The following is a 27,774-nucleotide window of genomic DNA, read 5'->3' on the forward strand; positions in this document are numbered from 1 at the left end:
GCCATTTTGCAGGTGGAGCGATTTCCTGCAACAGCTGTTTTGTGGCAGCCCACAGTCCAAAAAAGGTTTGGGGGACCCCTGTGCTAGGCTGTGAACTGAGCGCTTGCCCTTGCCTGGAAGCCACTGTCATGTCTGAACTGGGCCTCGGTTGCAGTGAGGTGCCTCGACAGAACGGTATTGTTCATGTTCTGTTGGTTCATCCTAGGTCTTCATTAGTCTTCATTAGTGCATGCAATTTTTTTTTTAAATTGTTCTTGTTTGGGACCCAAGCCTACTTGCAACATCTTTTTTTCCCTCCTCTATTTTTTTTGTCAAAAACGATATTGTAGCTTTGGAAAAAGTCCAGAAAAGGGCAACTAGAATGATTAAAGGATTGGAACTTTCCCTACGAAGAAAAGTTAAAACACTTGGGGCTTTTTAGCTTGGAGAAATGTTGACTGAGGGGTGGCATAATAGAAGTTTACAAGATTATGCACGGGATGGAGAAGGTAGAGAAAAAAAGTACTTTTTTCCCTTTCTCACAATACAAGACCTTGTGGGCACTCAATGAAATTGCTGAGCAGTCGGGTTACAATGGATAAAAGGAAGTTCTTCTTAAGCCAAAGGGTGATTAACACATGGAATTCACTGCCACAGGAGGTGATGGCAGCTACAAGCATAGCCAGCTTCAAGAGGGCCCTTGGCAGAAAACACCTTGAATTGGATCCATATGGAGCAGAGGTCCATCAGTGGCTATTAGCCACAGCGTATTGTTGGAACTCTGTCTGGGGCAGTGGTGTTCTGTCTGGAGCAGTGATGCTCTGTATTCTTGGTGCTTGAAGGGGCTACAGTGTGAGGACTTCTAGTTTCCTGGCCCCACTGATGGACTTCCTGATGGCACCTGGGTTTTTAGGCCACTGCGTACAGAGTTCTGTACTGAATGGGCCATTGGCCTGATCCAACATGGCTTCTCTTATGTTCTCATGTTATCTTTAAAATAATAGCCATTTGAGACAGGTTACTTATGCTATTTTTTATTACTTACATTATTTGTTATCTGCCATGAGTTAAAATATTTTATCCCTCCCTCCCACCCCGTTAAAACTTCATATAAGGCAGGGGTGGCTAAACTTGCTTACTATAAGAGCCGCATAGAAAAAAGTCAGACGTTTGAGAGCTGCAAGACATGAACATCAAGTGTTTGAGAGCAGCAAGGAAGGAAGGAAAATAGAAAAATAGATGGAGGAGCTGGAGCTGGAAAGAAAGCAACTTTAAATGCATTCTCCAAGCTGCCAGCCAGTAGGGCAGTGGGGGATTTCAGAGCCACACAATATATGTGAAAGAGCCACATGCGATTCCTGTGCCAGTTTAGCCACTCCTGATATAAGGGAACTTCAAACAAAACAAAAGAGAAATGGGTGCGTGAGAGAGAAAATGACTGGCTAAAGATCACCTACCGAGCTTCCATGGCAGAGTGAGATTCAGACCTGGGCCTCCCAGAACGTCGTTTGACAAGCTAACCACTGCTCCGCTCTGGCTATACCACTGAGTAAATGAGCTAGGCAAAATCCTACTGTAAATTCCCAAGGCTCTTTCACCATCCTTAAAAAATGAGAGAGAGAGAAGGGGGGGGAGGGATTGAGCGTGCATAGCAGTGTGTGTGTGTTGTTCCGTCAGAGTTTCTAGATTTTTATCTTCTTAAAGGGAGGAAAACAAAATTGGCAGAGATAAGGTCTTCCGCCAGAAGCGACAGGAGAGGGAATTGCTGGCCAGGCAGAACTCCCTTGAGATTCCTCCACCGGGTTCATTTTGATCACAGACTTGCTCTCTCGGCTGTCAAATGAGATTCATTTAAAAAAAAAAAAAACAGGGATCATGATTGATGTGGTGGAAATATTAATTTTGTCAGGTGTACTCCCAGCGAGAGAAAGTAACATCTCATAAGGGACAATTTATAAGCCTCGGTACAATTAGCCCTCATGTTCAGTTACATAATTAACTGTGTTTGCGCAGGGACGAGGTTATTTGTATTACTGGGAACTAAAGAGCTTTGGTTATAACTGTTGTGGGGCTTCTTTGGTGAGCTGTTGTGATTTTAGAGGCTGCATCAGAGACCTTTTGGTCTCTTCAGCAGTGCATGAATCCAGTCCCTGTAAGATCTTGTTAGCTTGAGTGCGGACCTCCGAACTGCATTCACAGTAGTCACAGGCAGGCGTCATTTTGTAGAAAAATAGGTGGTGGAGCTCATTAACATAACTCATTAGCATATGCCACCCCTCTCCAGCCAATGCAAGAAAGGAGAGCCCCAAGCGAGCAAGGCCTGCTTGGGCTGGCTAGAGATCCAGCCAGCCCAAGCAGGCCTCACTCGCCTGGGGCTCTCCTGGGCCGCCTCTCCCCCAGTCAAAAGGCCAGCAAGCCACCCGCCACCCAAAATCCCATAAGAAGTAGAGAGAGGGTGGTGCGGGCTTCTCCAGGAGTTAATGAGGGCTGCCGGGGGTGTGGCAAAGTCCCTGGTGGTTGGCTGCCCGCTCTCCTAATCCAGGGATTGTTATGCAGCTGCACCTACTATTCAATGGACAAGGTAGGTGGGGAGGAAGAGGCAGAACTGCCAGAAAGGTTCATGTGAGCTCCTGCTGAATCTGAGGCCTGGTCACAGGTAATGCAGATTTATAGGCTGAATTTACTTTGTGGCAGAGGGATAGCCTCTGGGAAAGTGCAAAGATCCCTGCATTCCCAAGCAAGCAGTCTCTCCTGTCTCCAGCCAAGGGCCAACCCTCTCCTTAAAACCATAGAGTGCTGTCATCTAAGTTTTCAGCACCCAGAAAATCACTCTCTCACTCTTTGGTAGGGCTGCCAGCTCTGGGTGGGGAATTATCTAGAGATTTTTAGGGGTGGAGCCCAGGCAGGGCAGAGTTTGGGGAAGGGAGGGACCTCAGCTAGGGTCGCCAGGTCCGACTCAGGAAATATCTGGGGGCTTTGGGGGTGGAGCAAGGGGACTTTTCCATTCTGTAAATAACTAATACAGCAGTGCAGTTCCCCTAAAAACAGTACTCATTTCATCCTCCTCTTTTTTTGCTTACCCTGAAGGCTGCACTTCTACTAAATGAAAGTGAAATTTGTCATACCCCCGCAAGTCCCCTTGTCAGACTTTGGAAGCATTTCCAGGAATGGCTTTTTAAAGGGACACGCATGTACACTCACAAAGCAGCCAAAATAAACACTTTTTGCAAACCCACACTTTTGTGATCTCACTGTAATTTACTTATAGGAGTAGCTGAATGTAACCATCTGCTGTATTTCAGTCAGTTTCTTCAAGCATAGGAACACAAACAGAGAGCAGCCTAGGGGGTGGTGATGTCATCCATCCCATAATCAGGTTCCAACTAACACTTTACTATCCATTTTAATATAGAAACAACTTCTGAAGTTAATGCAAAATAAATGGAGGGACTGCGCTCCCTTCTCTGCCTTTCTCATACATGCCTTTCTGCCCATGTGGCTCTGCCTGCTCTCCCCACCCCCATCCAGCTCTCCTGCCGCCAAGATTTAAAGGCACACACACATTTGGAAACAACAGTTGCAAGCATGTCCCAACCCTGCTGAGATTTAAAGACTTATTCCCATATGAAATAATGGAGAATTGATCCGTGGGTATCTGGGGCTCTGCAGGCCCTGTTTTTTGAGGTAGAGGCACCAGATTTTCAGCATAGTATTGAGTGCCTATCCCCAAAATGCTCCCTAAGTTTCAAGAAGATTGGACCAGGGGGTCTAATTCTATGAGCCCCCAAAGAAGGTGACCCTATCCATTATTTCCTATGGAAGGAAGGCATTGAAAAGGTGTGCGGTCCCTTGAAATATGATGGCCAGAACTCCCTTTGGAGTTCAATTATGCTTGTCACACCCTTGCTCCTGGCTCCACCCCAATGTCTCCTGGCTCTACCCCCACAGTCCCCAGATATGTCTTGAATTGGACTTGGCAACCCTAAGTATAACTAATAGATAGATCTCACATTGTTTCCAGTAACCAGCTTAGTTTCAGCTTTCCAGTCTTTAACTTGTAAGAAAACCAAATCGATGCATTTCTTATGCATTCAAATTTTACCTTTTCCAATAGGTCAGTAAACGTATCTTCTAGCTAGTGAAAGATGATGCTAAGCAGCCAGTCACGGAGTATCCAACCAAACGTAACACATTCAGTGGCCTATGAATTAAACTAGAAAAGGCACTTCAGACCATCAGATGCAGGGTGTTAGCCTTATTTATTTAATTTTATTTTAAAAGTTTTGTTTCCTGCTTCGTCTCCTTAGCCTTATGAAGGCTTTCGGGCCTAGTTCCAAAGTGAGGTTTTGAGGTTCTTTGACTACACTGGGAATGGCAATTTTAAAAGAAAAGAAAAAGCATAAAATACCCCCATTGTTTTGTGACATCTCTCCTTCAAAAATGATATTGCCTAAAGTCCTATCTTTATGTGGCCTGCTTACCCGTAACTCTACTTTTTGGTACAGTTCTCCTCAGACTCCATGGCTTTCTGGTGAGGCTTTAATTCTGGCCGTAAATCTCTTTGCTTTTTCTGTTGCTCTGGATGTTAAAAGCACCCAAGGGGCTGTCTTTCCAATGAAAAATATCTTGCAGGGCTTTTTTTTTTTTGTAATTGTGCTCACTGTGAGACAATGATCAGTGGAAAGCAGAGCTTTAAACTTAAGAATGACCTGATACAAAATAGCTATTTGTCTGTCTCACCACAGTTACATCTTCCTTGCAAATTGAAATAAAAGCAGTATTTTAAGCTGTTTCCGCCCCCTATATTTTTTTTGTACAGGTCTCTTTCTGATTCAGAACAACTAGACTTTCTCAGAAAAGCAAGGACTTCTATTCAGCATGAAAAATACGAGGAAGGGGTAAGTGAAGGGTCAGAGTGACACTTAATAGTCCATCATCAACCCCATGAAGGTTCCTTATAGTGAGTGAGATCAAAGTCTTAAGGTCAAGAGTGTCAACTCTGACTGGCAAAAGCTCTCCAGGGTTTCAGGCAAAAGGTCTTTTCCCATCCCCCATGACCCAGTCCTTTTAAACTGGAAATGCCAGTGATTGGACCACAGCGCCCTCCCCATTTAGTTTTCTGTATGCCGCTTGAACTAGCTGCGCAACATCTTATCAAATGAGTTCGACACCCGTGCTCTATCAGTTGCTCCAAAATTGGGTTTGCAGTTAAAAATTCTTTTTTCTACTGAACGGAGCAAAGCGGCTTGAAGAAGAACCTGCAGAGGTGACTCGCTGTCACCTTCCTCTGCGAAGAAACCCCAGTCTTCTTGGTAGTCTCCTGTCCAAGTCCTGACTGCGGATGACTGTGCTGAGCTCCCAAGGTCTGGCAAGCCCGAGCCAAGCCAGGCTGTTTGGGCTGTTCAGCTAGCAGTTCAGGGAGCACAATTTTGAATGCACGGGTCGGGGAGGGGGGGAAGAGGCTTCTGTTTTAAGCTCAGTTTCATTTAATGTTTTTCATTAAAGTAAAAAACAACACAAGGGGAAGAATCAGTCTGCTGAAACATCATGTTTGGGGAGGGACGGTGGCTCAGTGGTAGAGCATCTGCTTGGTAAGCAGAAGGTCCCAGGTTCAATCCCCGGCATCTCCAAAAAAGGGTCCAGGCAAAAGAGGTGTGAAAAACCTCAGCTTGAGACCCTGGAGAGCTGCTGCCAGTCTGAGAAGACAATACTGACTTTGATGGACCAAGGTCTGATTCAGTATAAGGCAGCTTAATATGTTCATATATATGTTCATGTTACCGTTAGCAGGCCTCAGATTCAGCAGGAGCTCACAGGAGCACAGCTCCTGAACCTTTCTGACGGTTCCCCATCCTCCTCCCCACCTACCTACCTTGTCTGTTGAATAGTAGGTGCAGCTGCATAACAATCCCTGGATTAGGAGTGCAGTCAGCCAGACAGCCACCAGGGGCTTTGCCGCACCCTCAGCAGCCCTCATTAACCCCTGGAGAAGCTCACACCACCCTTTCTCCATTTCTTATGGGATTTTGGGTGGCAGGTGGCTTGCTGGCCTTTTGACTGTGGGGGGCAGCCAAGGAGAGCCCCAGTTGAGCGAGGCCTGCTTGGGCTGGCTGGATCTACAAAACGACCCCTGACCATTAGTCTTTCCTTGGCAGGCATTGGGGTTGCAAGAGACCAAGAGTTGGACTTCTGATTTGTAAAGTGACTCTTTACTGCTTCTTTTGTATCCACAGGTATCTCTTTGCAGTCAGCTGATCAGTCTGGCTTTAGAAGGACTGTCGTATTACCATACCTATGACAGATTCTTCCTAGGCACAAGCGTCGCCCTGAGTTTTGTAGGATGGACATCTTACGTTATTCTGGTCATTATAAAGGCGGAGGCAGGTCTGAGCTGGAGGACCCCAAATAAGGTAAGTTAAAATGTGTTTCCCTCTTTGCTCGCTCAAACATTTGAGCAAGATAAAGAGGTTTACAAGATAATGCATGGGATGGAGAAAGTAGAGAAAGAGGTCCTTTCTCACAATACAAGAACTCGTGGGCATTCGATGAAATTGCTGAGCAGACAGGTTAAAACAGATAAAAGGAAGTACTTCTTCACCCAAAGGGTGATTAACATGTGGAATTCACTGCCACAGGAGGTGGTGGCGGCCACAAGCATGGCCACCTTCAAGAGGGGTTTAGATAAAAATATGGAGCAGAGGTCCATCAGTGGCTATTAGACACAGTGTGTGTGTGTGTGTATATAACATTTTTTTGGCCACTGTGTGATACAGAGTGTTGGACTGGATGGGCCATTGGCCTGATCCAACATGGCTTCTCTTATGTTCTTAACATTTGCATAGTAAAAGCTGTTGCTACGTCTGATACACAAAACGTTTCTTGGTAGTATTGCACAAGTGACGTCCAGTGTTCCCTCTAAGCTGAGTTAGCATGAGCTAGCTCACAGATTTTTAGCCAGCTCACACCTTTTTGTTTTAGCTCAGGAAAATTGACCCCCCCCCCAAGACCACAATAATTTATGCAGTAGCTCACAACTTTAATGCCAGTTGCTCACAAAGTAGAATTTTTCCCTAAGGAGGCCAAACTTAAAACGACCAGGGAGCTGGCCTTCTCTATAAAAGCCCCCCAATGGTGAAATCAGCTACCGGAGGAGGTGCGGGCCCTGTGGGACTTCAATCAGTTCCGCAGGGCCTGCAAAACTGCCCTCTTCCAAGAAGCCTTTAAGATGTAACCAGAATAAATATTATGCTGCTGGATAAATAGCACCACTGTATTGTTTTAACTTTTTATAATAATTTATATTTGTACTTATACTGTTATTGATTTTATCTGTTATTATGATATCATGATTCCGTATCATGTCCTGTAAGTCGCCCTGAGCCTGCCTCGGCGGGGAGGGCGGGGTATAAATAAAAATAAAAATTTACTTACTTACTTACTTCACAAGACTCTGCAACGTAGAGGGAACACTGGTGACATGCCAGTGCTAGTTCAACCTGCACGGAAGGATTTTAAGTTGGTAGAGAGTTTATCAGCTGTACTTTGTTGCAAAAGGTTAAGAGGGAAAGGCCTTCTTTTAAAAACTTAATTAGAATAGCTAATGTAGTAATATCAAGCCACCAGCTGTGGGGGAGAGGGTGTGCTTGTCAGCTCCCGTAGCCAGAAGTACCACAGTGCTTCTGAGGGAAGCATGGTTTCTGCTAAGGGTGGGCACTAATTGAAGTTCAAGTCACGTTTTGTGCCTAAAATTGCCGATTTATGCTTTGTTCTGAATCAGTTTGGGTACTAGTGATGTACACGTCTTACAAAACGAAGCAGCTTGTTTTGGGGGCTTGAGTCATTTGTGTCATTATCGGCGGGGGATTCTTCTCGCGCGCCGTGGTATGCCCAGCGTGATGACGCCACCCGGAAGTGATGGTTGTTGTGCCAGGTAAGTTGCCCTGGCGAACATGCCCAGCTCGATGACATCACTTCCAGGTGACGTCGTCGCATCAGACACGTTGCGACACGCCGACGCTTTCTAGCCCTCTCGAACCAAATGAACCTTGATTCGTTAAAAAAAAATTAAAAAACACAAAATGAACCAACAAAATGAACCTGGAGAGCAAGTTTGGTGTAGTGGTTAAGTGTGCGGACTCTTATCTGGGAGAACCGGGTTTGATTCCCCACTCCTCCACTTGCACCTGCTAGCATGGCCTTGGGTCAGCCATAGCCCTGGCAGAGGTTGTCCTTGAAAGGGCAGCTGCTGTGAGAGCCCTCTCCAGCCCCACCCACCTCACAGGGTGTCTGTTGTGGGGGAGGAAGGGAAAGGAGATTGTGAACCACTCTGAGACTCTTCGGAGTGGATTGCGGGATATAAATCCAATATCTTCATCTTCTTCTTCAAATCACTGAATTGGGCGAACCAACGAATCGCAAAACTAAATGAACCACCATTTTCACGTTTCGTGCCCATCTCTAGTTCCCGCCCCTGCCCGTCTCAGAGCCAGTTAAAAAGCCTGCACTGATGTCCGTCGTAGAGCCTGCCAAGCTGGTGGCTCTGGTGTTGCTCCACGAAGGCCTAAGTGTGGAATATGTCAGAGAGACCCCAGGTAGGAGAGGAAACATCAGCTTTCTCTGTGGAGCAGCCCTGTTGACACCTGTACTTAAGAGCAGGTATATTCGTCACACAAACAGGCAATGAAGTAGATTTGGGTGGGCAGCCGTGTTGGTCCGAAGCGGCAGGACAAAATTCAAGTCTGGGAGCACCCTTAAGACCGACAAAGTTTTATTCAAGGTATAAGTTTTTCATGTGCAAGCACACGTCTTCAGAAGTCATAGTTACTAATACCTTGCAGTTTAAGTAATTTATTTTCAAAAACCTTTAGAAGAGAATATTTACAGAAGAACAATGAAGTAGTTAGACTGATACTGGGTTTTGGCACTCCAAACCTGGATTGAAACAATGAGCCTTGTTTCAATCCAGGTTTGGAGATTCCTGATAGGCTCTCCTAGGGGACAGTCATGCCCTTCAGATCTCTCCCTAAAACCCCTCTTTTCCACAAATGCATTGGTTTATCCCAGCATCAAAATGTAGCTTCTTAGACACTTCTTGAGCCATTGGTAGGATTGTCAGGTCCAATTCAAGAAATGTCTAGGGACTTTGGGGGTGGAGCCAGAAGACACTGAGGGTGGAGGCGGGAGACATTGGGTGGTGGAACCAGGAGCAAGGTTGTGACAGGCATCATTGAACTCCGAAGGGAGTTCTGGTCATCACATTTAAAGGGACTGCACACCTTTTAAATGCCTTCCTTCCTTTGGAAATAGTGAAGGATGGGGGCACCTTCTTTTGAGGCTCATAGAATTGGACTCCCTGGTCCAATCTTTTTGAAACTTGGAGGGTCTTTTGAGGAGAGGCACTGGATGCTGTGCTGCAAATTTGGTGCCTCTACCTTAAAAACAGCCCCCCACCCCCGAGCCCTAGATAACTGCGGCTCACTTCTCCATTATACCCTATGGGAATCAGTCTCTCCCCCCCCCACCACTTTTGATGACCCTGAAGTGAGGGGAGGACCTCCAAACTGGGTGATCCCCTCCTCCCACCTGGGGTTGACAACCCTAGCCATTGGCCTTGGCTTTTTTCCTTTTGTTGCTGTGAGTGCTAATTTTCCTTGATACGTACCATAGTAGGAAGCTTCTGTGGGTAAGCAATACAGCTTTAAATGCTCTTTTTCATTTGCTAGTTTCCTCAGTGCCCCAACGAAAGGGCACATACCCAAGACTTCAATAGTCTTTAATTTCAGAACCTAAAAGCAAGTCATCTTCCTTTATTTAGAAAATTAAAAGGCATTTTGCTCGAAAAAATGACTAGAAAGCAAAAATGTTTTAGTGGATGAAAATTAGAGCTCTCCTAACCAAATACTTCCTGTGAGTAACCAAATACACACAAGCTGTGGAGTCCTGCAAGCAAAAATTCTACTTTGTGAGCTACTGGCATTGAAGTTGTGAGCTGCTGAATAAATTAGTTAGCTATGGGGCTATTTTTTATTGAGTTAAGGAAAAACGTGTGAGCCGGAGGTTAAAAAACTGTCAGCTAGCTCACATTAACTCAGCTTAGAGGGGACACTGCTCCTAACAAAACTATTTGTTTCATTAAACTACTTTCTAATAAATCATTCTGATCACGCTTCTGACCTTTTGCAATGTTTAGTGCAAAATGATGTAAGCTTTGCAAAAGCTTCCAAATAAATACCAAACACATTTAGAGTGGTAACATTTCAGACTTGGTATTTGCTGTGAAATATCTTTCAAACAATTCCAAACTCTGAAATATTAACTCTGTAAATGTTATCTTTTAAAGGTTTTTTTTTAAACTGATTTACTGAAAGTGCAAGGTATTAGCAACTTAAGCAAACATACCAGTATTTAGAAGATTTTTATCACTTAAACATTGTCGACTGCCATTTCCATAATAAGTGTTCTTAAAACAGTAGAAAAAAAGCAAGAGTTCCGGTACCACCTTAAAAACTAACACAGGGCTGTCGAACTCATTTGTTATGAGGGCCTGATCATCACCTTGTTGGGCCGGGCTATGTGTGTCATAAAATGTAATGCCAGGTATGGGAGATATAAACTTCATAAAGCACACAAACACACACAGCCTAATCCACCTCACTGGCTTGTTGAGCCTCAGCCAACTGAAGGAGGAGAGGCTTGGCTCAGTAGCTCTGCTGTGCATCTGAGAGAGCCTGGCAAAGCTAGCTCTCCTTCCCCCACTTCCTTCCCAAGAGAAGAGTTTTGCTCTAGCTCCTGTGCAGTTGAGCAAGTCTGGAAAAGCAAGTGGTGATGCAGAAGGAAGCAGGAGAGAGGGAGAAGGAAGCAGACAACAGTGAGCAGCTCACGGGCCTGATAGGAGCCCTCTGGGGGCCTGGTTTGGCCCCCGGGCCGCATGTTTGACACCCCTGGACTAACAAAAGTCTGTGGCAAGGTATGCGCCTTTGTGACTCACTGATCATTTCTTCAGTTACCAAAGAGCAAGAGTCCAGTAGCACCTTAAAGACTAACCAAAATTTGTGGCAGGGCATTAGCTTTTGTGAGTCACTACTCATTTCTTTAGATAACAATATTAACTTAAAATAAGATAATTACCTGAGATTTTTCCCTCTCTTTTGCAGCTTGACCATAGACTTGCTTTGTTTTCCATTTATGCTGTGCTACTGATGCTGTTGTTTTATAAGCTTTAAAAGCTTTTTTTTTTTTTTTAAATCTAAAAACCATGATTTGGTTGGATCCAAAGGTGTCTTTGGTAGCCCCGTGGCACAGAGTGGTAAAGCTGCCGTACTGCAGTCGGAGCCCTCTGCTCACGAACTGAGTTCAATCCCAGCGGAAGCTGGTTCAGGTAGCCGGCTCCAGGTCGACTCAGCCTTCCATCCTTCCGAGGTTGGTCAAGTGAGTACTCAGCTTGCTGGGGGGAAAGTGTAGGTGACTGGGGAAGGCAGTGGCAACCCACCCCGTAAAAAGTCTGCATTGAAAACGTTGTGAAAGTGACTGGTGTTGAGAATGACTGTTGCTTGCACAGGGTACCGCCTTGACCTTTTTTTTTTTAAGGTGTCTTTGCAATAATGGGAAATGCACATGTGCAATGGGGGACACGGTCCCTTCCTTTTCCCAGTGGAGGCCCTGTTGCCACATGCCACTGCATACCTCATTCCAGAGGTTTCCTGACTCTCAAAAATGCCAGAGGAGAGGTATAGGAGACTGGGAGCAAAATTCCAGATATAGGCAGGGGTAGAATTCTAGCAGGAGCTCCTTTACATATCAGGCCGCACACCCCTGATGTAGCCAATCCTCCATGAGTTTACAAGGCTCTTTTTTGTAAGCTCTCGGAAGATTGGCTACATCAGGGGTCTGTGGCCTAATATGCAAAGGAGCTCCTGCTAGAATTCCACCCCTGGATATAGGTAAACGTTGTAAATCTGATGTCTCGAAGAGATATATTTTAAAATATCAGGGTAATATTTACAAATTATCTGTTTGATTTTTAGGAGATGATCAGTCTTCTCTGGTATGCCTTTTCCGCTGTTGGAGTACTGATAGCTATTTTCCTGCTCATTCAGAGCCTGCCGTGGACTTATTACATATATTGTCTGTTACCGGTCCCCATATGGCATGCCGTTTTAAAAGAGTAAGTTTTAAAATAAAAAAACCCTACTTTTTAAAATATGTTTTCAGATAAGAAATTTTATTTAATACATTCTGCATACTTATCACCCCACAATTTTTTTTTTTTGAAATTTACTAGGATGTGAGTAAACTTTAAAAGTAAGGTTTGCAAGAACGGGAGTGTCACGGAAAGGAGGAGACCGAGACCTCTCGTTGCTGCTCCACCGTTTATTTCTCTTCTCCTCTTCCATGCAACCCGTGACCACCACCCCATTTCTTTTTATCCCCTTCTTCCCCACACCTGGCTGCTCACGCAGCTGTCCTCACTAATCCAGCGGCTCCTGGCCTCTTAAAGGGGCCGCCGCTCTCCCGTCCCTGTCACAAGGAGCTTACAGAATCAAGAGAAACATCAGCAGAAAATCAGGGCAAGGAAGTCCGACAATACATATCGGAGCTAATCAGAAACTGGCCCTGACCAAATGACTTTGGCCGTTTTCCCACTGACCTTACCCCAGAGCAACGTCCCTCTTCACCGCGCAGCGTCTGCGCGGATTTCCCACCAACTGCTGCGCAGAATCAGGAAGTGCCGCAGCTTTTGCGTTGCAGATGTAAACCGCTAAAAACCAGTTTACATCTGCGACGCAAAAGCCGCGGCTCTTCCTGGTTATGCGCAGCAATTGGTGGGAAATCCGCGCAGACGCTGCGCGGTGAAGAGGGACGTCGCTCCGGGGTAAGGTCAGTGGGAAAACGGCCTTAGAATCCACCCCATACCACAGGAAAGGGACCTCTTCCACACCCTACTTCTCTGAAATATCTGGGACCTGCCAGCAAGAGACCCCCCTCCAAATGCACATAAAAATTAAGTCGGGGGTGGGGGAGGAAGAGGCCAAAGCAGTGGGCCCACCATCCCAAATTTATATACTGACTAAGAGAGCCAGCTTGGTATAGTGGTTAAGTGTGCGGACTCTTATCTGGGAGAACCAGGTTTGATTCCCCACTCCTCCACTTGCACCTGCTGGAATGGCCTTGGGTCAGCCACAGCTCTCACAGGGCAGCTGCTGTGAGAGCCCTCTGAGCCCCACCCACCTCACAGGGTGTCTGTTGTGGGGGGAGAAGATATAGGAGATTGTAAGTCACGCTGAGATGTTGATTCAGAGAGATGGGCGGGGTATAAATCTGCAGTCTTTTTCTTCTTCTTCTAAGGGTAAAAAAAGGAAAAGGCCAAAGCAAAGAGCTCACCTTCCCCCAAACACTTCACAGATAAAACCAGGGCATTTTTTTTTGTGGCAGGAACTTCTTTGCATATTAGGTCACACACCCCTGATGTAGTTAGTCCTCCAAGAGCTTACAGTAGGCCCTGTATGAAGAGCATTGGAGCTCTTGAAGCATTGGCTACATCAGGGGGGGTGGCCTAATATACAAAGGATATATGTTGTATGCCGCCCTGAGCTACTTGGTGGGAAGGGCGGGATATAAATCATAAAATAAATAAATAAATAAATAAATACGGAGTGCCTGCTACAAAAAAAGCCCTGGATAAAACCAGTGACACTACAAGAAAACTTACTAAGCCACAGTGCTCTCATTACAGGAGGAGGGAAAGACAATTATTTAGGAACAGTTCTGTTCGTAACTGTATAATGATATTTCTATCAAGTGACTGTATTCATGGCCTTTTTGACTTTGATTTTTTTTTCCTCTTAAGAGCCTCAAATCTAGATACAGAACTTGAACAGCTATTACTACGTACTTCTACCCTTCTGTGTTTTTGTATTCCCCGGTCCATTTCTGCTTTGTTTGGTTCTTAGTATGTTCCTCTTCCTGCTCTTGTAACATTTCCTCAGAAGGGTCATGTTGGGTTTTTAGGGTTCTAATCCATTCTTCCTGCCATGCTGTGTCACAATACCTGATCCCCTCGTCTGATGACGTGTGCTTAGAGAGCACAGGAAAGTCTACGTTCTCAATAAAACTTGGTTGGTCTTAAAGGTGCAACTTGACTCCTGCTCGGTTCAACTGCTTCAGACCAACACGGCTGCCCTCGTGGATTTATTTTTAAATTGTTTTCCAAATGATTGTTGATGTATGTAATTGTTGATTTAAATTGTTTTCATTGATGATTAATGATTGTTGATGTATGGAATTGGTTTATTATATATTTTATTTTTAATACTCTGTTTGTTAATTGTTAATGTTTTTAAACTGTTGTTAGCTGCCCTGAGCCCATCAGGGAAGGGTGGGATATAAATCTATTAGATAGATGGATAGATGGATGATAGACAAACAGACAGACAGATGGATGGATGATGGATGGATGGATGGATAGATAGATGGAGGATGGATGGATGGATGGATAGATAGATGGAAGATGGATAGATAGATGGAAGATGGATGGATGATGGATGGATAGATAGATAGATAGATAGATAGATAGATAGATAGATAGATAGATAGATAGATAGATAGATAGATAGATAGATAGATAGATGGAGGATGAATGGATGGATGGATGCAAAATAAGAAGCTAGTGGTGATATTTCTGGTTCGTAGGCACTTATGCATTTCAGAGGTTGTCCAATGGAATCTTTTTCTAACAGATACCACGTCATTCAAGCACTGGCCACGTCTCTCCTGAACCTGCCATGGACTCATTCTGTTGGATTTCTGCTAGCATCTGCTATGGGAATTGAAATATTAGTAAGTAATGTGCCCATTTATTCACTTTTTAATGGAAAATGTCATGGTTGCTAATATGTCTCTCGGTTTTTCCCCTCCTCATTTTGTTCGCACTAGGTCTTCTCCTTTTTCTACCGCTCCATGCTTAGCTTTGGCCTGATCTCCTTTTCGATGTGGCCCTTGGTCAGTCGGCTGTGGACTCAAGCTAAGGTATTTGCTGCCAGGGAGGATCTAGTAGCTTTGATACAAGGAGTTGTCTTGCCCATCTTTATATCTACGTGGGAATTTCCCTGGTTCTTAATTAATCAAAACTTCAAAGCAACAAGGGAAAGCAGAACTTGGAGTGTGGATAGGAGAGCATCTTGGGGGAGGTCCCTGGTGACTTTGAGATCTCTAGAATTAATAAATTAAGTAATTCCCTGCAATACTCCCTCTAAGCTGTGAGGTCACGTGAGCAAAAATTCTACTTTGTGAGCTACTGGCATTAAAGTTGTGAGCTACTGCTTAAACTAGTTTGCTCTGGGGGCAAAGACACAAATGTGAGGGCTGGAAGCTAAAAAACTGTGAGCTAGCTCACACTAATTCAGCTTAGAGGGAACATCGATTCCCTGAATGAATTCTTCCATGGACCAGTGGGTTGTCTGGAAGAAAAAAAAGTCTTACACCACTCTTATCTGCCTGGACTCTTATCTGGGAGAACCGGGTTTGATTCCCCACTCCTCCACCTGCCCCTGCTGGAATGGCCTTGGGTCAGCCATAGCTCTGGCAGAGGTTGTCCTTGAAAGGGCAGCTGCTGTGAGCACCCTCTCAGCCCCACCCACCTCACAGGGTGTCTGTTGGGAGAGAAGATATAGGAGGTTGTAAGCCTTTCTGAGTCTCTAATTCAGAGAGAAGGGCGAGGTATAAATCTGCAGTCTTCTTCTTCTTCTTGGAGGTTGGTGAACTCCAATCAGTGCCTGACTTTAAAAACTGAGAGAGATCTTCCTAAGATGTTTGCATATCCTATCCTGTGAATCCTTGCCTCTTATCTGAAACTATGTGGATAGGGATAGTCACAAACTAAAGTCCATGACAAATTTTGGCTGGTTCATGGTTCACAAAGTGAAGTTCGTGGCTGGTCAGCCAGCACAAACTTTCCATCTGTTCCTAGTGGTTTGTAAATGGATACATTTCCAGACAAACTGTCTCCACTCAAATCTAATTTTTTCAAAACTTCAAAGCAATGAGGAAGCAGAACTTGGAGGGTAGAGAAGCATGGTGGGGAGAGGTCTCTGGTGACTTTGATTACCTCTAACACGGCAAATATAAGGGGAAGACATGGAAGTAGTGACAGACTTCACATTTCTTGGATCCAACATCACTGCAGATGGTGATTGTAGCCATGAAATGAAAAGACATTTGCTCCTTGGGAGGACAGCTATGGCGAATCTGGGCAGTATAATAAAAAGCAGAGACATCACCCTGCCAACAAAAGTCCATATAGTCAAAGTGATGTATTCCCGGTAGTAATGTATGGCTGTGAGAGCTGGACCATAAGGAAGGCTGAGCGCAGAAGAATAGATGCTTTTGAGCTGTGGTGCTGAAGAAGAAACTTGAGAGTCCCTTGGACTGCAAGAAGATCAAATCAGTCGTAAGGGAAATCAACCCTGACTGTTCCCTGGAAGATCAGATGCTAAAGCTGAAGCTCAATACTTTGGCCACCAAATGAGAAGGGAGCACTCCCTGGAGAAGACCCTGATGCTGGGAAAGACAGAAGGCAAAAGAAGAAGGGGACGGCAAAAGATGAGATGGCTGGACAGCGTTACTGATGTGACTAACATGAATTTGAGCAGACTTCGGAGGATGGTGGAAGACAGGAGGGCCTGGTGTGACTTGGTCCATAGGGTCACAAAGAGTCAGACTCAGCCGTGCGACTGAACAACAACAAAGCTTGCACAAGGTCTGTTTTATGCACTCCTAAAACTGCGTCTGTCAAAATGACCGCCTATCAATGACTGCCTGGATTTACGAGGGTCAAGTTATGGTCCTCAGGAAAATGCTTTCTGGGGAAACGACAGACTCCGTAAATCCAATCCTCACCAAACGTGGAGGGCAGGTAGAGGAAAATCAACCAGAGATCCCCTACGCATCCGGGAGGGGGGGCGGCATTCCACTAGATAATGAACTGAACCGATTTGTTAGGCAGCTAAAATTTTGTGCTGATTCATGGTTCGCGAACTGGACACACCAGAAACCATGAACCAAACTGCATTTTCTCAGCTTGTGCCCCGTCCCTGATGGTGGACTGGTTGTGATTTCACAGTGCCTGCTGACACCTTCCCTAGTGCCTAGGGTTGCCAGTCCCCAGGTGGGAATTACAATAGAGGGAATCACGGAGAGAATGAAAACCCAACGAGAAACCGTGACAAAATAACGAACACAATTGTTAATTCATTTACAAATATTTAAGTATGCAACTTCAAAGCACTGATTATTATAACCCAATTCGACAATTAATATATCAAGGTAGGTACATGTAACTCATTTCCAAAAATGCATCTAAGCGCACACTTCATTAGAACAAATTGCTTAAAGTGCTTAGTGCTACAGAGTGCTTGTAGGTCAAAGTGCCTGTGCAGATTTTTCCAAAAGGAATGAATCCGAAGATTCCCCGACGTCCCTCTGACGGAGCCTGGAGCCGGCAGGACGCTTGTCGCACCGTTTCCGCTGTCTTTATCAAAGAGGGATATCCAAATTGATGTATTTCACAATGGCACTGTTAGCAAAGGCTGAAGCTAATACAAGCACGCGGTATCATTCCTAAGGCGTATTACTGCGGTAATAGGAATGATACTGTGTGCTTAGAGGGAACATTGGTGGCAACCATTTTATGGCTGTGTTCACTGCAGTTTGTTAGAACTCCCAAAATGGCCACAGGCTGAAAAACATTGGGGACCCCTGCTGTGTATCTAATTAGAACATATGAACATATGAAGCTGCCTTATACTGAATCAGACCTTTGGTCCATCAAAGTCAGTATTGTCTTCTCAGACTGGCAGCGGTTCTCCAGGGTCTCAAGCTGAGGTTTTTCACACCTATTTGCCTGCACCCTTTTTTGGAGATGCCAGGGATTGAACCTGAGACCTTCTGCTTCCCAAGCAGATGCTCTACCACTGAGCCACCGTCCCTCCCCCGTCTCAAACGGTGTCAGTGCTGTGCAGTTTTTTAGCCTCCGGCTCACCGTTTTTTGTCTTGGCTCATGAAAAATGGCCCCAGAGCAAACTAATTTGTTGTGAGCAACTGCATTGATTTGTTTGCTCTGGGGCCATTTTTCGTGAGCTTAGACAAAAATGGGTGAGCCGGAGGCTAAAAAACGGTGAGCTGGCTCACACTCACCCAGCTTAGAGGGAACACTGATCCCTACCAGTCTTCAGTGCACATCTCACCACTTTCATGCCAGGAGCTCACAAAGTAGAATTTCTGCTCACAAGACTCCACAGCGTAGAGGCAACATTGGCAGGGATTGAAGGCAGGTAGGTAAGGATGGGCAGATCCATGCATACAGGCACACCTGCCCAGTGTCTGATTCCAAATAAGTCTCTTTTGAACAGATTAAAGGTCCAGGTAGTCCCCTGTGCAAGCACCAGTCGTTTCCGACTCTGGGGTGACGTCGCATCACAATGTTTTCGCAGCAGACTTCTTTACGGGGTGGTTTGCCAGTGCCTTCCCCAGTCATCTACGCTTTCCACTCAGCAAGCTGGGTACTCATTTGACCGACCTCAGAAGGATGGAAGGCTGAGTCAACCTCGAGCCGGCTACCTGAACCCAGCTTCCGCTGGGATCAAACTCAGGTTGTGAGCAGAGAGTTTGGACTGCAGTACTGGAGCTTTACCACTATGCACCATGGGGTTCTTGGGCTTTAAACAGATTAGCTGAGGATCTTTTCTAAATTGATCTGTTTTTGTCAGATTGGGGAGGCCTCTGGGTCTCAGGTGCTCCCTATTCTGTTGCCCAGAAGGTTATGGGACTATATTGGCTTTGCCTGTTCATTGACTTCAGTGATAGGAACTGTAGGGAGGACGTTTCCACACATCAACCACACTACCCGTGGATGAGATCTAGTTTTCACTATGCTGTCACAGTGTGCACGCTGCATGTACCATGCTGTGTTCTCTGATATGCTCATAGAAGAAGAAGAGATTGGATTTATAGCCCACCCTTCACTCAGAGTGGCTTACAGTCTCCTTCCTCTCCCCACAACAGACACCTTGGGAGGTAGGTGGGGCTGAGGGAGCTCTTTGGAGAACAGTTTTCTCCCTACAGCATCAGGACCATCTCACAAATGTATTGTGAGACCCGCAGCCGCATCTTGAAGTTGTACACATCTTTTCCTTATTCAGAGCTTTCAGATAGCAAATCGCCAAGACTCGACCTTAACTCAGTTTATTTTTTTAAACTTTTGCATTTCATTTTCCACAATTATTTCTCTTTGTGCATGTGAATCTCTGTGAATTTGTTTTCTTTCAGGCAACGATGCTAAGCTGGATTCTTTCCTGTTTGCTTCTGTCCGTCTTCCCCTTGATGCCTGTCGTAGGAAGAGATCAAAATATTCCTCTGGTGTAAGAGCACAAACTCTTGTTTTCTTCATTTTCCCAGTTTTCCTTCTCTCAACTTACACTGATTTAAATAGAATTTTATCATTGGGTGGGAATTTCTCTTGGCAGCCTCCTGACGCTATTGCTGATGTTCTGAATTTAATAAAGTAATTACGGGTAAATGCATTCTTTGTTGAGAGCGATTAAATTGCTTCTGATTTTTTTGAATGATCCCCCTCCCCACGGAAGCATTGCTATCCTTTTTGTGCAAAAGGACATCCAAAAGCTAATGGGTATGTCCATTCCAACTACTTTAGTTCCTCCCAGGGGTGCAATTCTAGCAGGAGCTCCTTTGCACATTAGGCCACACACCCCTGATGTAGCTAGTCCTCTAAGAGCTTACAAGTCTCTTTTTTGCAAGCTCTTGGAGGATTGGCTACATCAGGGGTGTGTGGCCTAATGTGCAAAGGAGCTCCTGCTAGAATTCCACCCCTGGTTCCTCCCATGTGTGAATGTTCTTAGTGTGTAACAGCAATTCTTAGCATGTGGGTAGGATTTGAAGAAGAAGATTAGATTGGATTTATATCCCGCCCTATACTCTGAATCTCAGAGCGGTCACAATCTCCTTTACCTCCCCCCCCCCAAAAAAGACACCCTGTGAGGTGGGTGGGGCTGAGAGCGCTCTTACAGCAGCTGCCCTTTCAAGGACAACCTCTTCCAGAGCTATGGCTGACCCAAGGCCATTCCAGCAGGTGCAAGTGGAGGAGTGGGGAATTGAACCCGGTTCTCCCAGATAAGAGCCCACACACTTAACCACTACACCAAACTGGCAGTCACAGTCTGCTTTCTTCAGGGTTGGCCCTGCCACTAGGCAAGCTTGGCAATTGCCTAGGACTCCAGCTTTCTGGGGGCACCAAATTGGGTGCCCTACCATGTAACTTGGTGACGTTATCAGTGCAGGAAGGACACCAGAAATTAGCCTTGCCTAGGGTGCCAGACAGGCTGGGGCCAGTCCTGGCTTTCTTAAACAGGAAAGTAACTTTATTACTAAAGAGTAAACTAGATCCAAGAGGGCAGCCGTGTCGGTCTGAAGCAGTTGAAGAAAGCAGGAGTCAAGTGTCACCTTTAAGACCAAGTTTTATTCAGAACGTAAGCTTTCGTGTGCTCTCTCAGCCCGCTATACCTGACCCCCTCGTCTGATGAAGTGTGCTTAGAGAGCACACGAAAGCTTACGTTCTGAATAAAACTTGGTTGGTCTTAAAGGTGGGACTTGACTCCTGCTTTGTTAAAGAGTAAACTAATGCTTTACTACTAAAGATTAAGCAAGAGCTATCATAGTTAGGAGCAATGCTTTTTTCCTGGGGGAATGTGGCGGAACAGAGTTCCAGAACCTCTTTGTGGAAACGGGATTCTCAAAAAATGTTTAAAAGTTCATGAGGGAAGAGGGGCGGGCACCCATGTGCTTCTCCATTTCCCTCTTGAGAGTTCCAGCACTTCTTTTTCCAGAAAAGAAGCCCTAGTTAGGAGATACAGATCTAAGGAAAAGAAAGCATGAAACTTTAGCTAAATTCAGATGGGTTGAATTGAAGCAGCAGAACAAAGTTTAGTCTAGCTAAGTTACCATATAGGAAAGTTACCTTAGGAGGAGCAAAACATGCCCCAGTGTCTCTTCTGCCCCCTTGACAAAGGAAGATGAGTCTCAGAGGTCACAGCACCTGAGCAAAGTGTTTGAACCCAGAACAAAGGGAGATGCCACCTTTTAAAACGTTGGCCTGCTTAGGTGAACTCCCCTCCCCCAAATCCAGAGTTCGGAATTCTGCCCCTTGTGGGAGATATTCTGAGCTCTGCCAGTGAGAAAAACCTGCTCAAGAGGAGACAGCCATGGGCTGTTGTGCCAAAAGCCCATGGCTATCTCCTCTTGAGCAGGTTTTTATGATGCCCATTTGTCTCTTCCTTTGGCAGGTTAGCAGGCAAGTGACCATGAGGCTAGTGCTTGAGAGGAAACGGTGGATGGATAAAGATATTGAGCTGAGTTGAAAAGGTAGACGTGGTCAAGACTCAGTTGACTCAACTGTCTCACCTCTTCTAAAAGCTTAGCTGAACATTTTATGCATCTTCTTTAATTGTGCGCTAGAAGTTTAGATTGCTTTATCTTGGTGAGCAGCCTCGTGGTGCAGAGTGGTAAAGCTGCAGTACTGCAGTCCAAACTCTCTGCTCACGACCTGCGTTTGATCCTGGCGGAAGCTGGGTTCAGGTAGCCGGCTCAGGTTGGCTCAGCCTTCCATCCTTCCGAGGTCGGTCAAATGAGTCCCCAGCTTGCTGGGGGGAAAGTGTAGAAGACTGGGGAAGGCAATGGCAAATCGCCCTGTAAAAAGTCTGCCGTGAAAACATTGTGATGCGACGTCACCCCAGAGTCAGAAACGACTGATTGCTTGCACAGGGGACTGCCTTTACCTTTATCTTGGTGAGGAGCATTCCTAAAACTGTGCGATCTCACTGAGAGCCTGTCTTCTACAGAACAGCAGCGGGCTTCTTGGTCCTCCTATCTTCATCCTGCCTGGTGGCCTTACTTTGGAAAAGCAAGAAAAGACACGTGCCTGGTAAAGATCTCTACCTGTATCTCATTCAGGTCAGTAAGTCCTGTAATAACAATTACAGATAAATTGTAGCGTTCGTTTTCCCAGCCACTGTCTGAAATCAGGCCTGCCTGTTTGCCCAGTCATGTTCATTTTCATAGCGGGAAACTGTGTCAAGTGGTCCTCCCCCGCCCCAGCCTGGTAAGAACTGCTTACCTCAGATAGAAACAGATGGTGTTCACTGCCACAGGAGGTGGTGGCGGCCACAAGCATAGCCACCTTCAAGAGGGGTTTAGATAAAAATATGGAGCAGAGGTCCATCAGTGGCTATTAGCCACAGTGTGTGTATATATAAATTTTTTTGCCACTGTGTGACACAGAGTGTTGGACTGGATGGGCCGTTGGCCTGATCCAACATGGTTTCTCTTATGTTCTGCTATGAAAACAAATTATAATTTATTGAGCATTTGGGTTCTGATTAAAGAAGGTTATATGCAGGACCGGCGCGTGGGACTAGGCAAACCAGGCAATTGCCTAGGGCTCCAGCTCCCTGCAGGGGTGGGCACCCCCTCCCGGGACACGCCCTCCCGAGCCTTGGACTCACTTCCCGTCTGCAGCCCCTGCCGAACGCAAGCGCCACTGAGGGGAAGTGCCTAGTGTTTTTTCTTGGCTTTAATTTTTTAAAATTTATTTTAGTATATTTCTATTCTGCCCATTCCCCACAGGGCTCAGGGCAGAGTACAACATACGATAAAACAATCAAATACAATAAAAACATTTTATAAACAGACAACTCAACAGCACTCAAGAAGTATACCGTAATCACATATTGCCCAGCCTGGTCGTCTCACATCATGATAGCCCATAGAGACGGCAGATATTATTCTGTTTTATAGCACAGGTGACAGTGCCGATAGGGGAGGCCAACCAGATCAAGAATAGACGCCCGCAGCCTCAACTCAAGGCCTGGTGGAACAGCTTCGTTTTACAGGCCCTACGGAAGGCTAATAAGCCAGGTAGGGCCCGGATCTCTGTAGGGAGCTGATTCTACCAGGTCGGGGCCAGGACTGAAAAAGCCCTGGCCCTAGTTGAGGTAAGGTGGCCGTCTCTTGGGCCAGGGACGGCCAACAGACGTTGGAAGGCCGAATGTAACGACCTCCTGGGCATATATGGAAGGAGACGGTCCCACAGGTATGTTGGTCCCAGGCCGCGTAAGGCTTTAAATGTTAGAACCAAAACCTTAAAGCAGATCCGGTACTCAGTGGGCAGCCAGTGCAGACTGCGGAGCACCGGGCGAATGCCCACCTGTAAAGGTGGTGCAGTCAGTTCTCTGACCCCTTAAAGTCAAGAAAAAATGGGACTTGGCTTCCCTTCTGCTGTGCTTGCTGAGGTCAGCACTGCTGAGGGAAACTGACCAGTGTTTTTTCTTGACTTTAAGGGGTCAGGGGAGTTCTCCGACCCCTTAAAGCCAAGAAAACCGGCATTTCCCCTCTCCAGCACCCGCCCAGCGCCACGGAAGGGACATGGTGAGAGCCGGTGTGATGATGTCACCTCTTGGTGACATCATTCCACGTGCACACTTTGTGTACGCGTGAAATGTCTACTTGGGGGGAGGACATTGGGGTTCTGCCTCAGGCAACAGAACCCCACGCGCTGGGACTGCTTATGTGTCCACGAACCAGAAGAAGATCTTGTTTGAAACATGCCTAGAAACCTGGGATGTCCGTAGTCACGTTGTTTAATTCCTGACCAGAGAAACTTTGTCAATTTCAGCAGTCATGGGTACTGGTGGCTTGGATGTTGCAGCCACTGTTCAGCTCATGAATTTTGATTGGATGCTATGGACAATTAATTGATTCAAGGAGATCATTTTTTGTCAATTGTATGTTGGAAGAGATTTAGGGACATTCAGTTAATAAATAATATATCGTCTGATGAAAAAATCAAATTTATTAAGTATTCATGACATTGTTGTAAGTGGATTTATAATTGTAAATTGGCATAAATTCACGGTGTTTACATGTAGTTTTTGCTGTTGTCATTCAGCATCTGAAATCACATTCCAGCTGTATCTGAAGACGTTATCAATGACTCACTTAAAACACCAATCCTGCCACAAATTTGGTTACTCTCTAAGGTGCTTCTAGACCAGGGGTGGCCAAACTGACTGTGGCTCAGGAGCCACATGTGGCTCTTTCACATATTGTGTGGCTCTCAAAGCCCACACCGCCCCATCAGCTGGTTTGGAGAAGGCGTTTGTCTCTTTAAATCACTTCTCCAAGCAAAGCAAGCCGGCATTTAAAGTTATGCATTTAAGAAGTTAAATGCATTTAAAGAAGAAATGCATTTAATGAAGAATGCATTTAAAGTTAAAGTTGCTTTCTTTCCTCCTCTCCCTCTCACCTCCTACCCCCCCATCTATTTGGCTTTCTTTCCTTCCTTCCTGTCTTGCAGCTCTCAAACACCTAACATTCATGTCTTGCATGTCTCAAACACCTGATGTTTATTCTATGTGGCTCTTACATTAAGTGAGTTTGGCCACCCTTGTACTAGACCAGGCGTGGCCAAACTTGCTTAACATAAGAGCCACATAGAATAAACATCAGATGTTTGAGAGCCACAAGACAGCAACATCAGATAAGGAAGGAAGGAAGGAAGGAAGGAAGGAAGGAAGGAAGGAAGGAAGGAAGGAAGGAAGGAAGGAAGGAAGGAAGGAAGGAAGGAAGGATAGATGAGGGGAGGGAGGAGGGGGAGAGAGGTGGAAATAAAGCAGTTTAACTTTAAATGCATTCTCCAAGCTGCTAGCTGGTTTGGAGAAGTGATTTAAAGAGAGAAATGCCTTCTCCAAGCTGACCAACAGGGTTTGGGGAGCTTCAAGAGTTGCACCATATGTGTGAAAGAGCCACAAGTGGCTCCCAAGCCGCAGTTTGGCCACCCCTGTACTAGACTCTTGCTCTGTTCTACTGCTACAGAGAGACTTAACTTGGCTACCCATCTTGAGTGACTTGTGCGTATATCACACAAATTTGACCCATTTGCCAATCTTGTAGATGGTTCATACTTGTAAGGATTTGACTTAGCATTAACTATTCCTTTCCTAGGCAAAAAGTTTATCTAGAAGTGGTTAGTCTGCTTTTAATGGATGCCGATACATGTTGTTAAAGTAAATGTTCTCAGCCAAAGGAGCCCCTTTTGAAACGTGTTTCCAGCTTCCACTAGGTGTCACTGTAAATATGGGGTGGATAGAAAAAAGTTAACACCCACATGCACAAGGCAGCCTTTATTGGCATATATAAGATTATAAAATAGAGGGTCGGCCAGGTTACATATTAAAAGAATTATGTAATCCATACAAAATAAAATTGGGATTACAATATAAAAACAAAGTAGCAACATAGTAAAACCTGATACTTATCAGGACGAGTAACCATAGCTCTATAAAAAAAACCTTTGCTACTAATTCTGTTATTTCCGGATCAGAATTATCAAGCAAGAAAAGCACCTTAAAAGCATCAGAGGTCTCTGAAATTTGGGCCAATATGGAATATAAAAGATCCCGGCGGGACGCCAAATAGAGAGGACATTGGAGAAGAACATGGGCGACAGTCTCAACACAAAATAGGAGTCGATTGCACCTTTAAGACCAACTTAGTTTTATTCAGAACGTAAGCTTTCTTGTACTCTCTACACAATCCATCTTACAAGGACAGCACCTACTTTAATAGGGAGTCCCTCGGAATCCGCCAAATAAAATGGCTGACGGAAGGGCATTGAATCTGGCCCAGGAAAAAGCTCTGTGCAGATTTGGAGCTAGAAGTTGGTAGAAGTACACAGCTAGAATATTTGCGTTTGGAACAATCCCTAAGTTTAGGGGAGAACAGGTTCTTTTGGCAAGACTATAAAGATTTTGTAGCTCCGAGCTTAGTAGACGAGATTTTATTTCTAAAAAAGTCTTGGACTCAGAAAGCAAGGATAAGGATTCTAAAGATAGATTCAGTTTAAAAAAAATGTAATTTGCCCTACCTCTCAATTAGCATCTGACTTGCTTTGAAATGCTTCAGATTACCCTCTCTCCCCCCACCCCCCCAGCCTGGCATGAACTGGCTTCCACCAATTTGGCACAATTGGCTTTGCCATTAGCATCACTACTAGGAATAAGAACAATTCAAATGAGGATCACAAAGAGTGTAATTGATTTTGCTGTTGATCTGTGCGTTTCCGGTAGAGTCACCTTCAGTTTAAGTCAAAAGGGGATCAGAGGGAGAGTTCACCCACCGTGAATCGAGAGTTGAGAACTTCCAGAATTGCGATTAAGTACTAATCTTTTCTGGAAATTTATTTTTCCGGTAAGGATTAGCTTTTGCAATCGATTGCTGGTTTTACCTGATATCGTAACTTGGGTTTTGCCCAGCTCTGCTTTCCACTTGTCGCTGAGGCTGGTTTGTTATCCTATGGACATCCTCTTAGTTTTGGCTTGTTGCTCTGGGTCTGTGGCATCGCATCAGAACACCCCAAAGATGCCACCTGCAGCTTATGTATATTAGTGAACAGTTGCTAAGTTTCTTCTTAAAAACTTTATTTTTGCACTTAAAATGTCTTTGGTGTGTATCAAGGAAATAGAATGTGCAAAGTGATCCCTGGTATACTTGGCAGAAGAAAGTGGTCTTGTTTAGAACACCATTTATCATGTGATTTCCCACTCAGAATTTTTATTTAATTTGCACTTGGTCTTGCTCTGTGTGTGTGAAATTCCTATGAAACAAGAGGGGGAACAATTCAGGTTTTAGCCCAGTTGTGTCATCTGTGTCCCAATGGGCTTGGCTTGATAGGGTTGTCAATCTCCAAGTGGACCTCGCCTAGAGTATTGTGTGCAGTTTTGGGCACCACAATTTAAGAAGGATATAGACAAGAGAAGAAGAGTTTGGATTTACACCCCACCCTTCACTACCCAAAGGAGTCTCAGAGCAGCTTACAACTCTCCTTTCCCTTCCCCTCCCCACAGACACCCTGTGAGGTAGGTGGGGCTGAGAGCTGTCTCCCAGAACTACTCTTGAGCAGAACAGCTTTGAGAGAACTTGCGGCTGACCCAAGGTCACATCAGCAGGTGCATGTGGAAGAGTGGAGAATCAAACCCAGTTCTCCCAGATAAGAGTCCGCGCAGTCAACCACTACACCAAGCTTGCTGTGTGTGTGTGTGTGAAATTCCTATGAAACTAGAGGGAAACATGTCCAGAGGAGGGCAACAAAGATGGTGAGGGGTCTGAAGACCAAGTCCTACGAGGAAAGGCTGAAGAAGCTGGGTATGTTTAGCTTGGAGAAGAGATGACTGAGAGGTGATATGATCACCATCTTTAAGTAGTTGAAGGGCTGTCACCTAGAGGATGGTGTGGAGTTGTTTTCTGTTGCCCCAGAAAATCAGACCAGAACCAGTGGGATGAAATCAAATCAAAAGAGTTTCCGGCTCAACATTAGGAAGAAGTTCCTGACCGTTAGAACGATTCCTCAGTGGAACAGGCTTCCTCAGGAGGTGGTGGGCTCTCCTTCTTTGGAAGTTTTTAAAGAGAGGCTAGATGGCCATCTGACAGCAGTTACGATTCTGTGAATTTAGGTAGATCATGAGCAGGAGGGCAGGGGGAGGTTCTTATGATTTTCCTGCATTGTCCAGGGGGTTGGACTAGATGACTGTGGAGGTCTCTTCCAACTCTATGATTTTATCTCCTGGAGTTCAGTTCAGATGGAGAAAATAGCTGCTTTAACTGCATTATAATCCCACTGAGGTACCTCCCCAATCCCCACTCGGCCGAGGCTCACAACCACAGATCTCGAGGAGT

The 27,774-nt window shown here is 45.3% G+C and overlaps 1 protein-coding gene across 1 annotated transcript in view; it reads left to right on the top strand.

The window, feature by feature from the left end:
- PIGN (phosphatidylinositol glycan anchor biosynthesis class N) overlaps positions 1 to 27,774 on the top strand; it is a 137,932-nt gene that overhangs the window by 37,832 nt on the left and 72,326 nt on the right. Inside the window, exons 12-18 of the mRNA XM_060244280.1 lie at positions 4,799 to 4,877; positions 6,213 to 6,389; positions 12,003 to 12,142; positions 14,715 to 14,814; positions 14,911 to 15,003; positions 19,300 to 19,391; positions 21,885 to 21,996. Coding sequence (XP_060100263.1) covers positions 4,799 to 4,877; positions 6,213 to 6,389; positions 12,003 to 12,142; positions 14,715 to 14,814; positions 14,911 to 15,003; positions 19,300 to 19,391; positions 21,885 to 21,996 — 793 coding nt within the window. The remainder of the gene's footprint in view (positions 1 to 4,798; positions 4,878 to 6,212; positions 6,390 to 12,002; positions 12,143 to 14,714; positions 14,815 to 14,910; positions 15,004 to 19,299; positions 19,392 to 21,884; positions 21,997 to 27,774) is intronic.

This window comes from Heteronotia binoei, chromosome 7 (genome assembly GCF_032191835.1).
Source record: "Heteronotia binoei isolate CCM8104 ecotype False Entrance Well chromosome 7, APGP_CSIRO_Hbin_v1, whole genome shotgun sequence".
In the NCBI taxonomy this organism is placed as follows: Eukaryota; Metazoa; Chordata; class Lepidosauria; order Squamata; family Gekkonidae; genus Heteronotia; species Heteronotia binoei.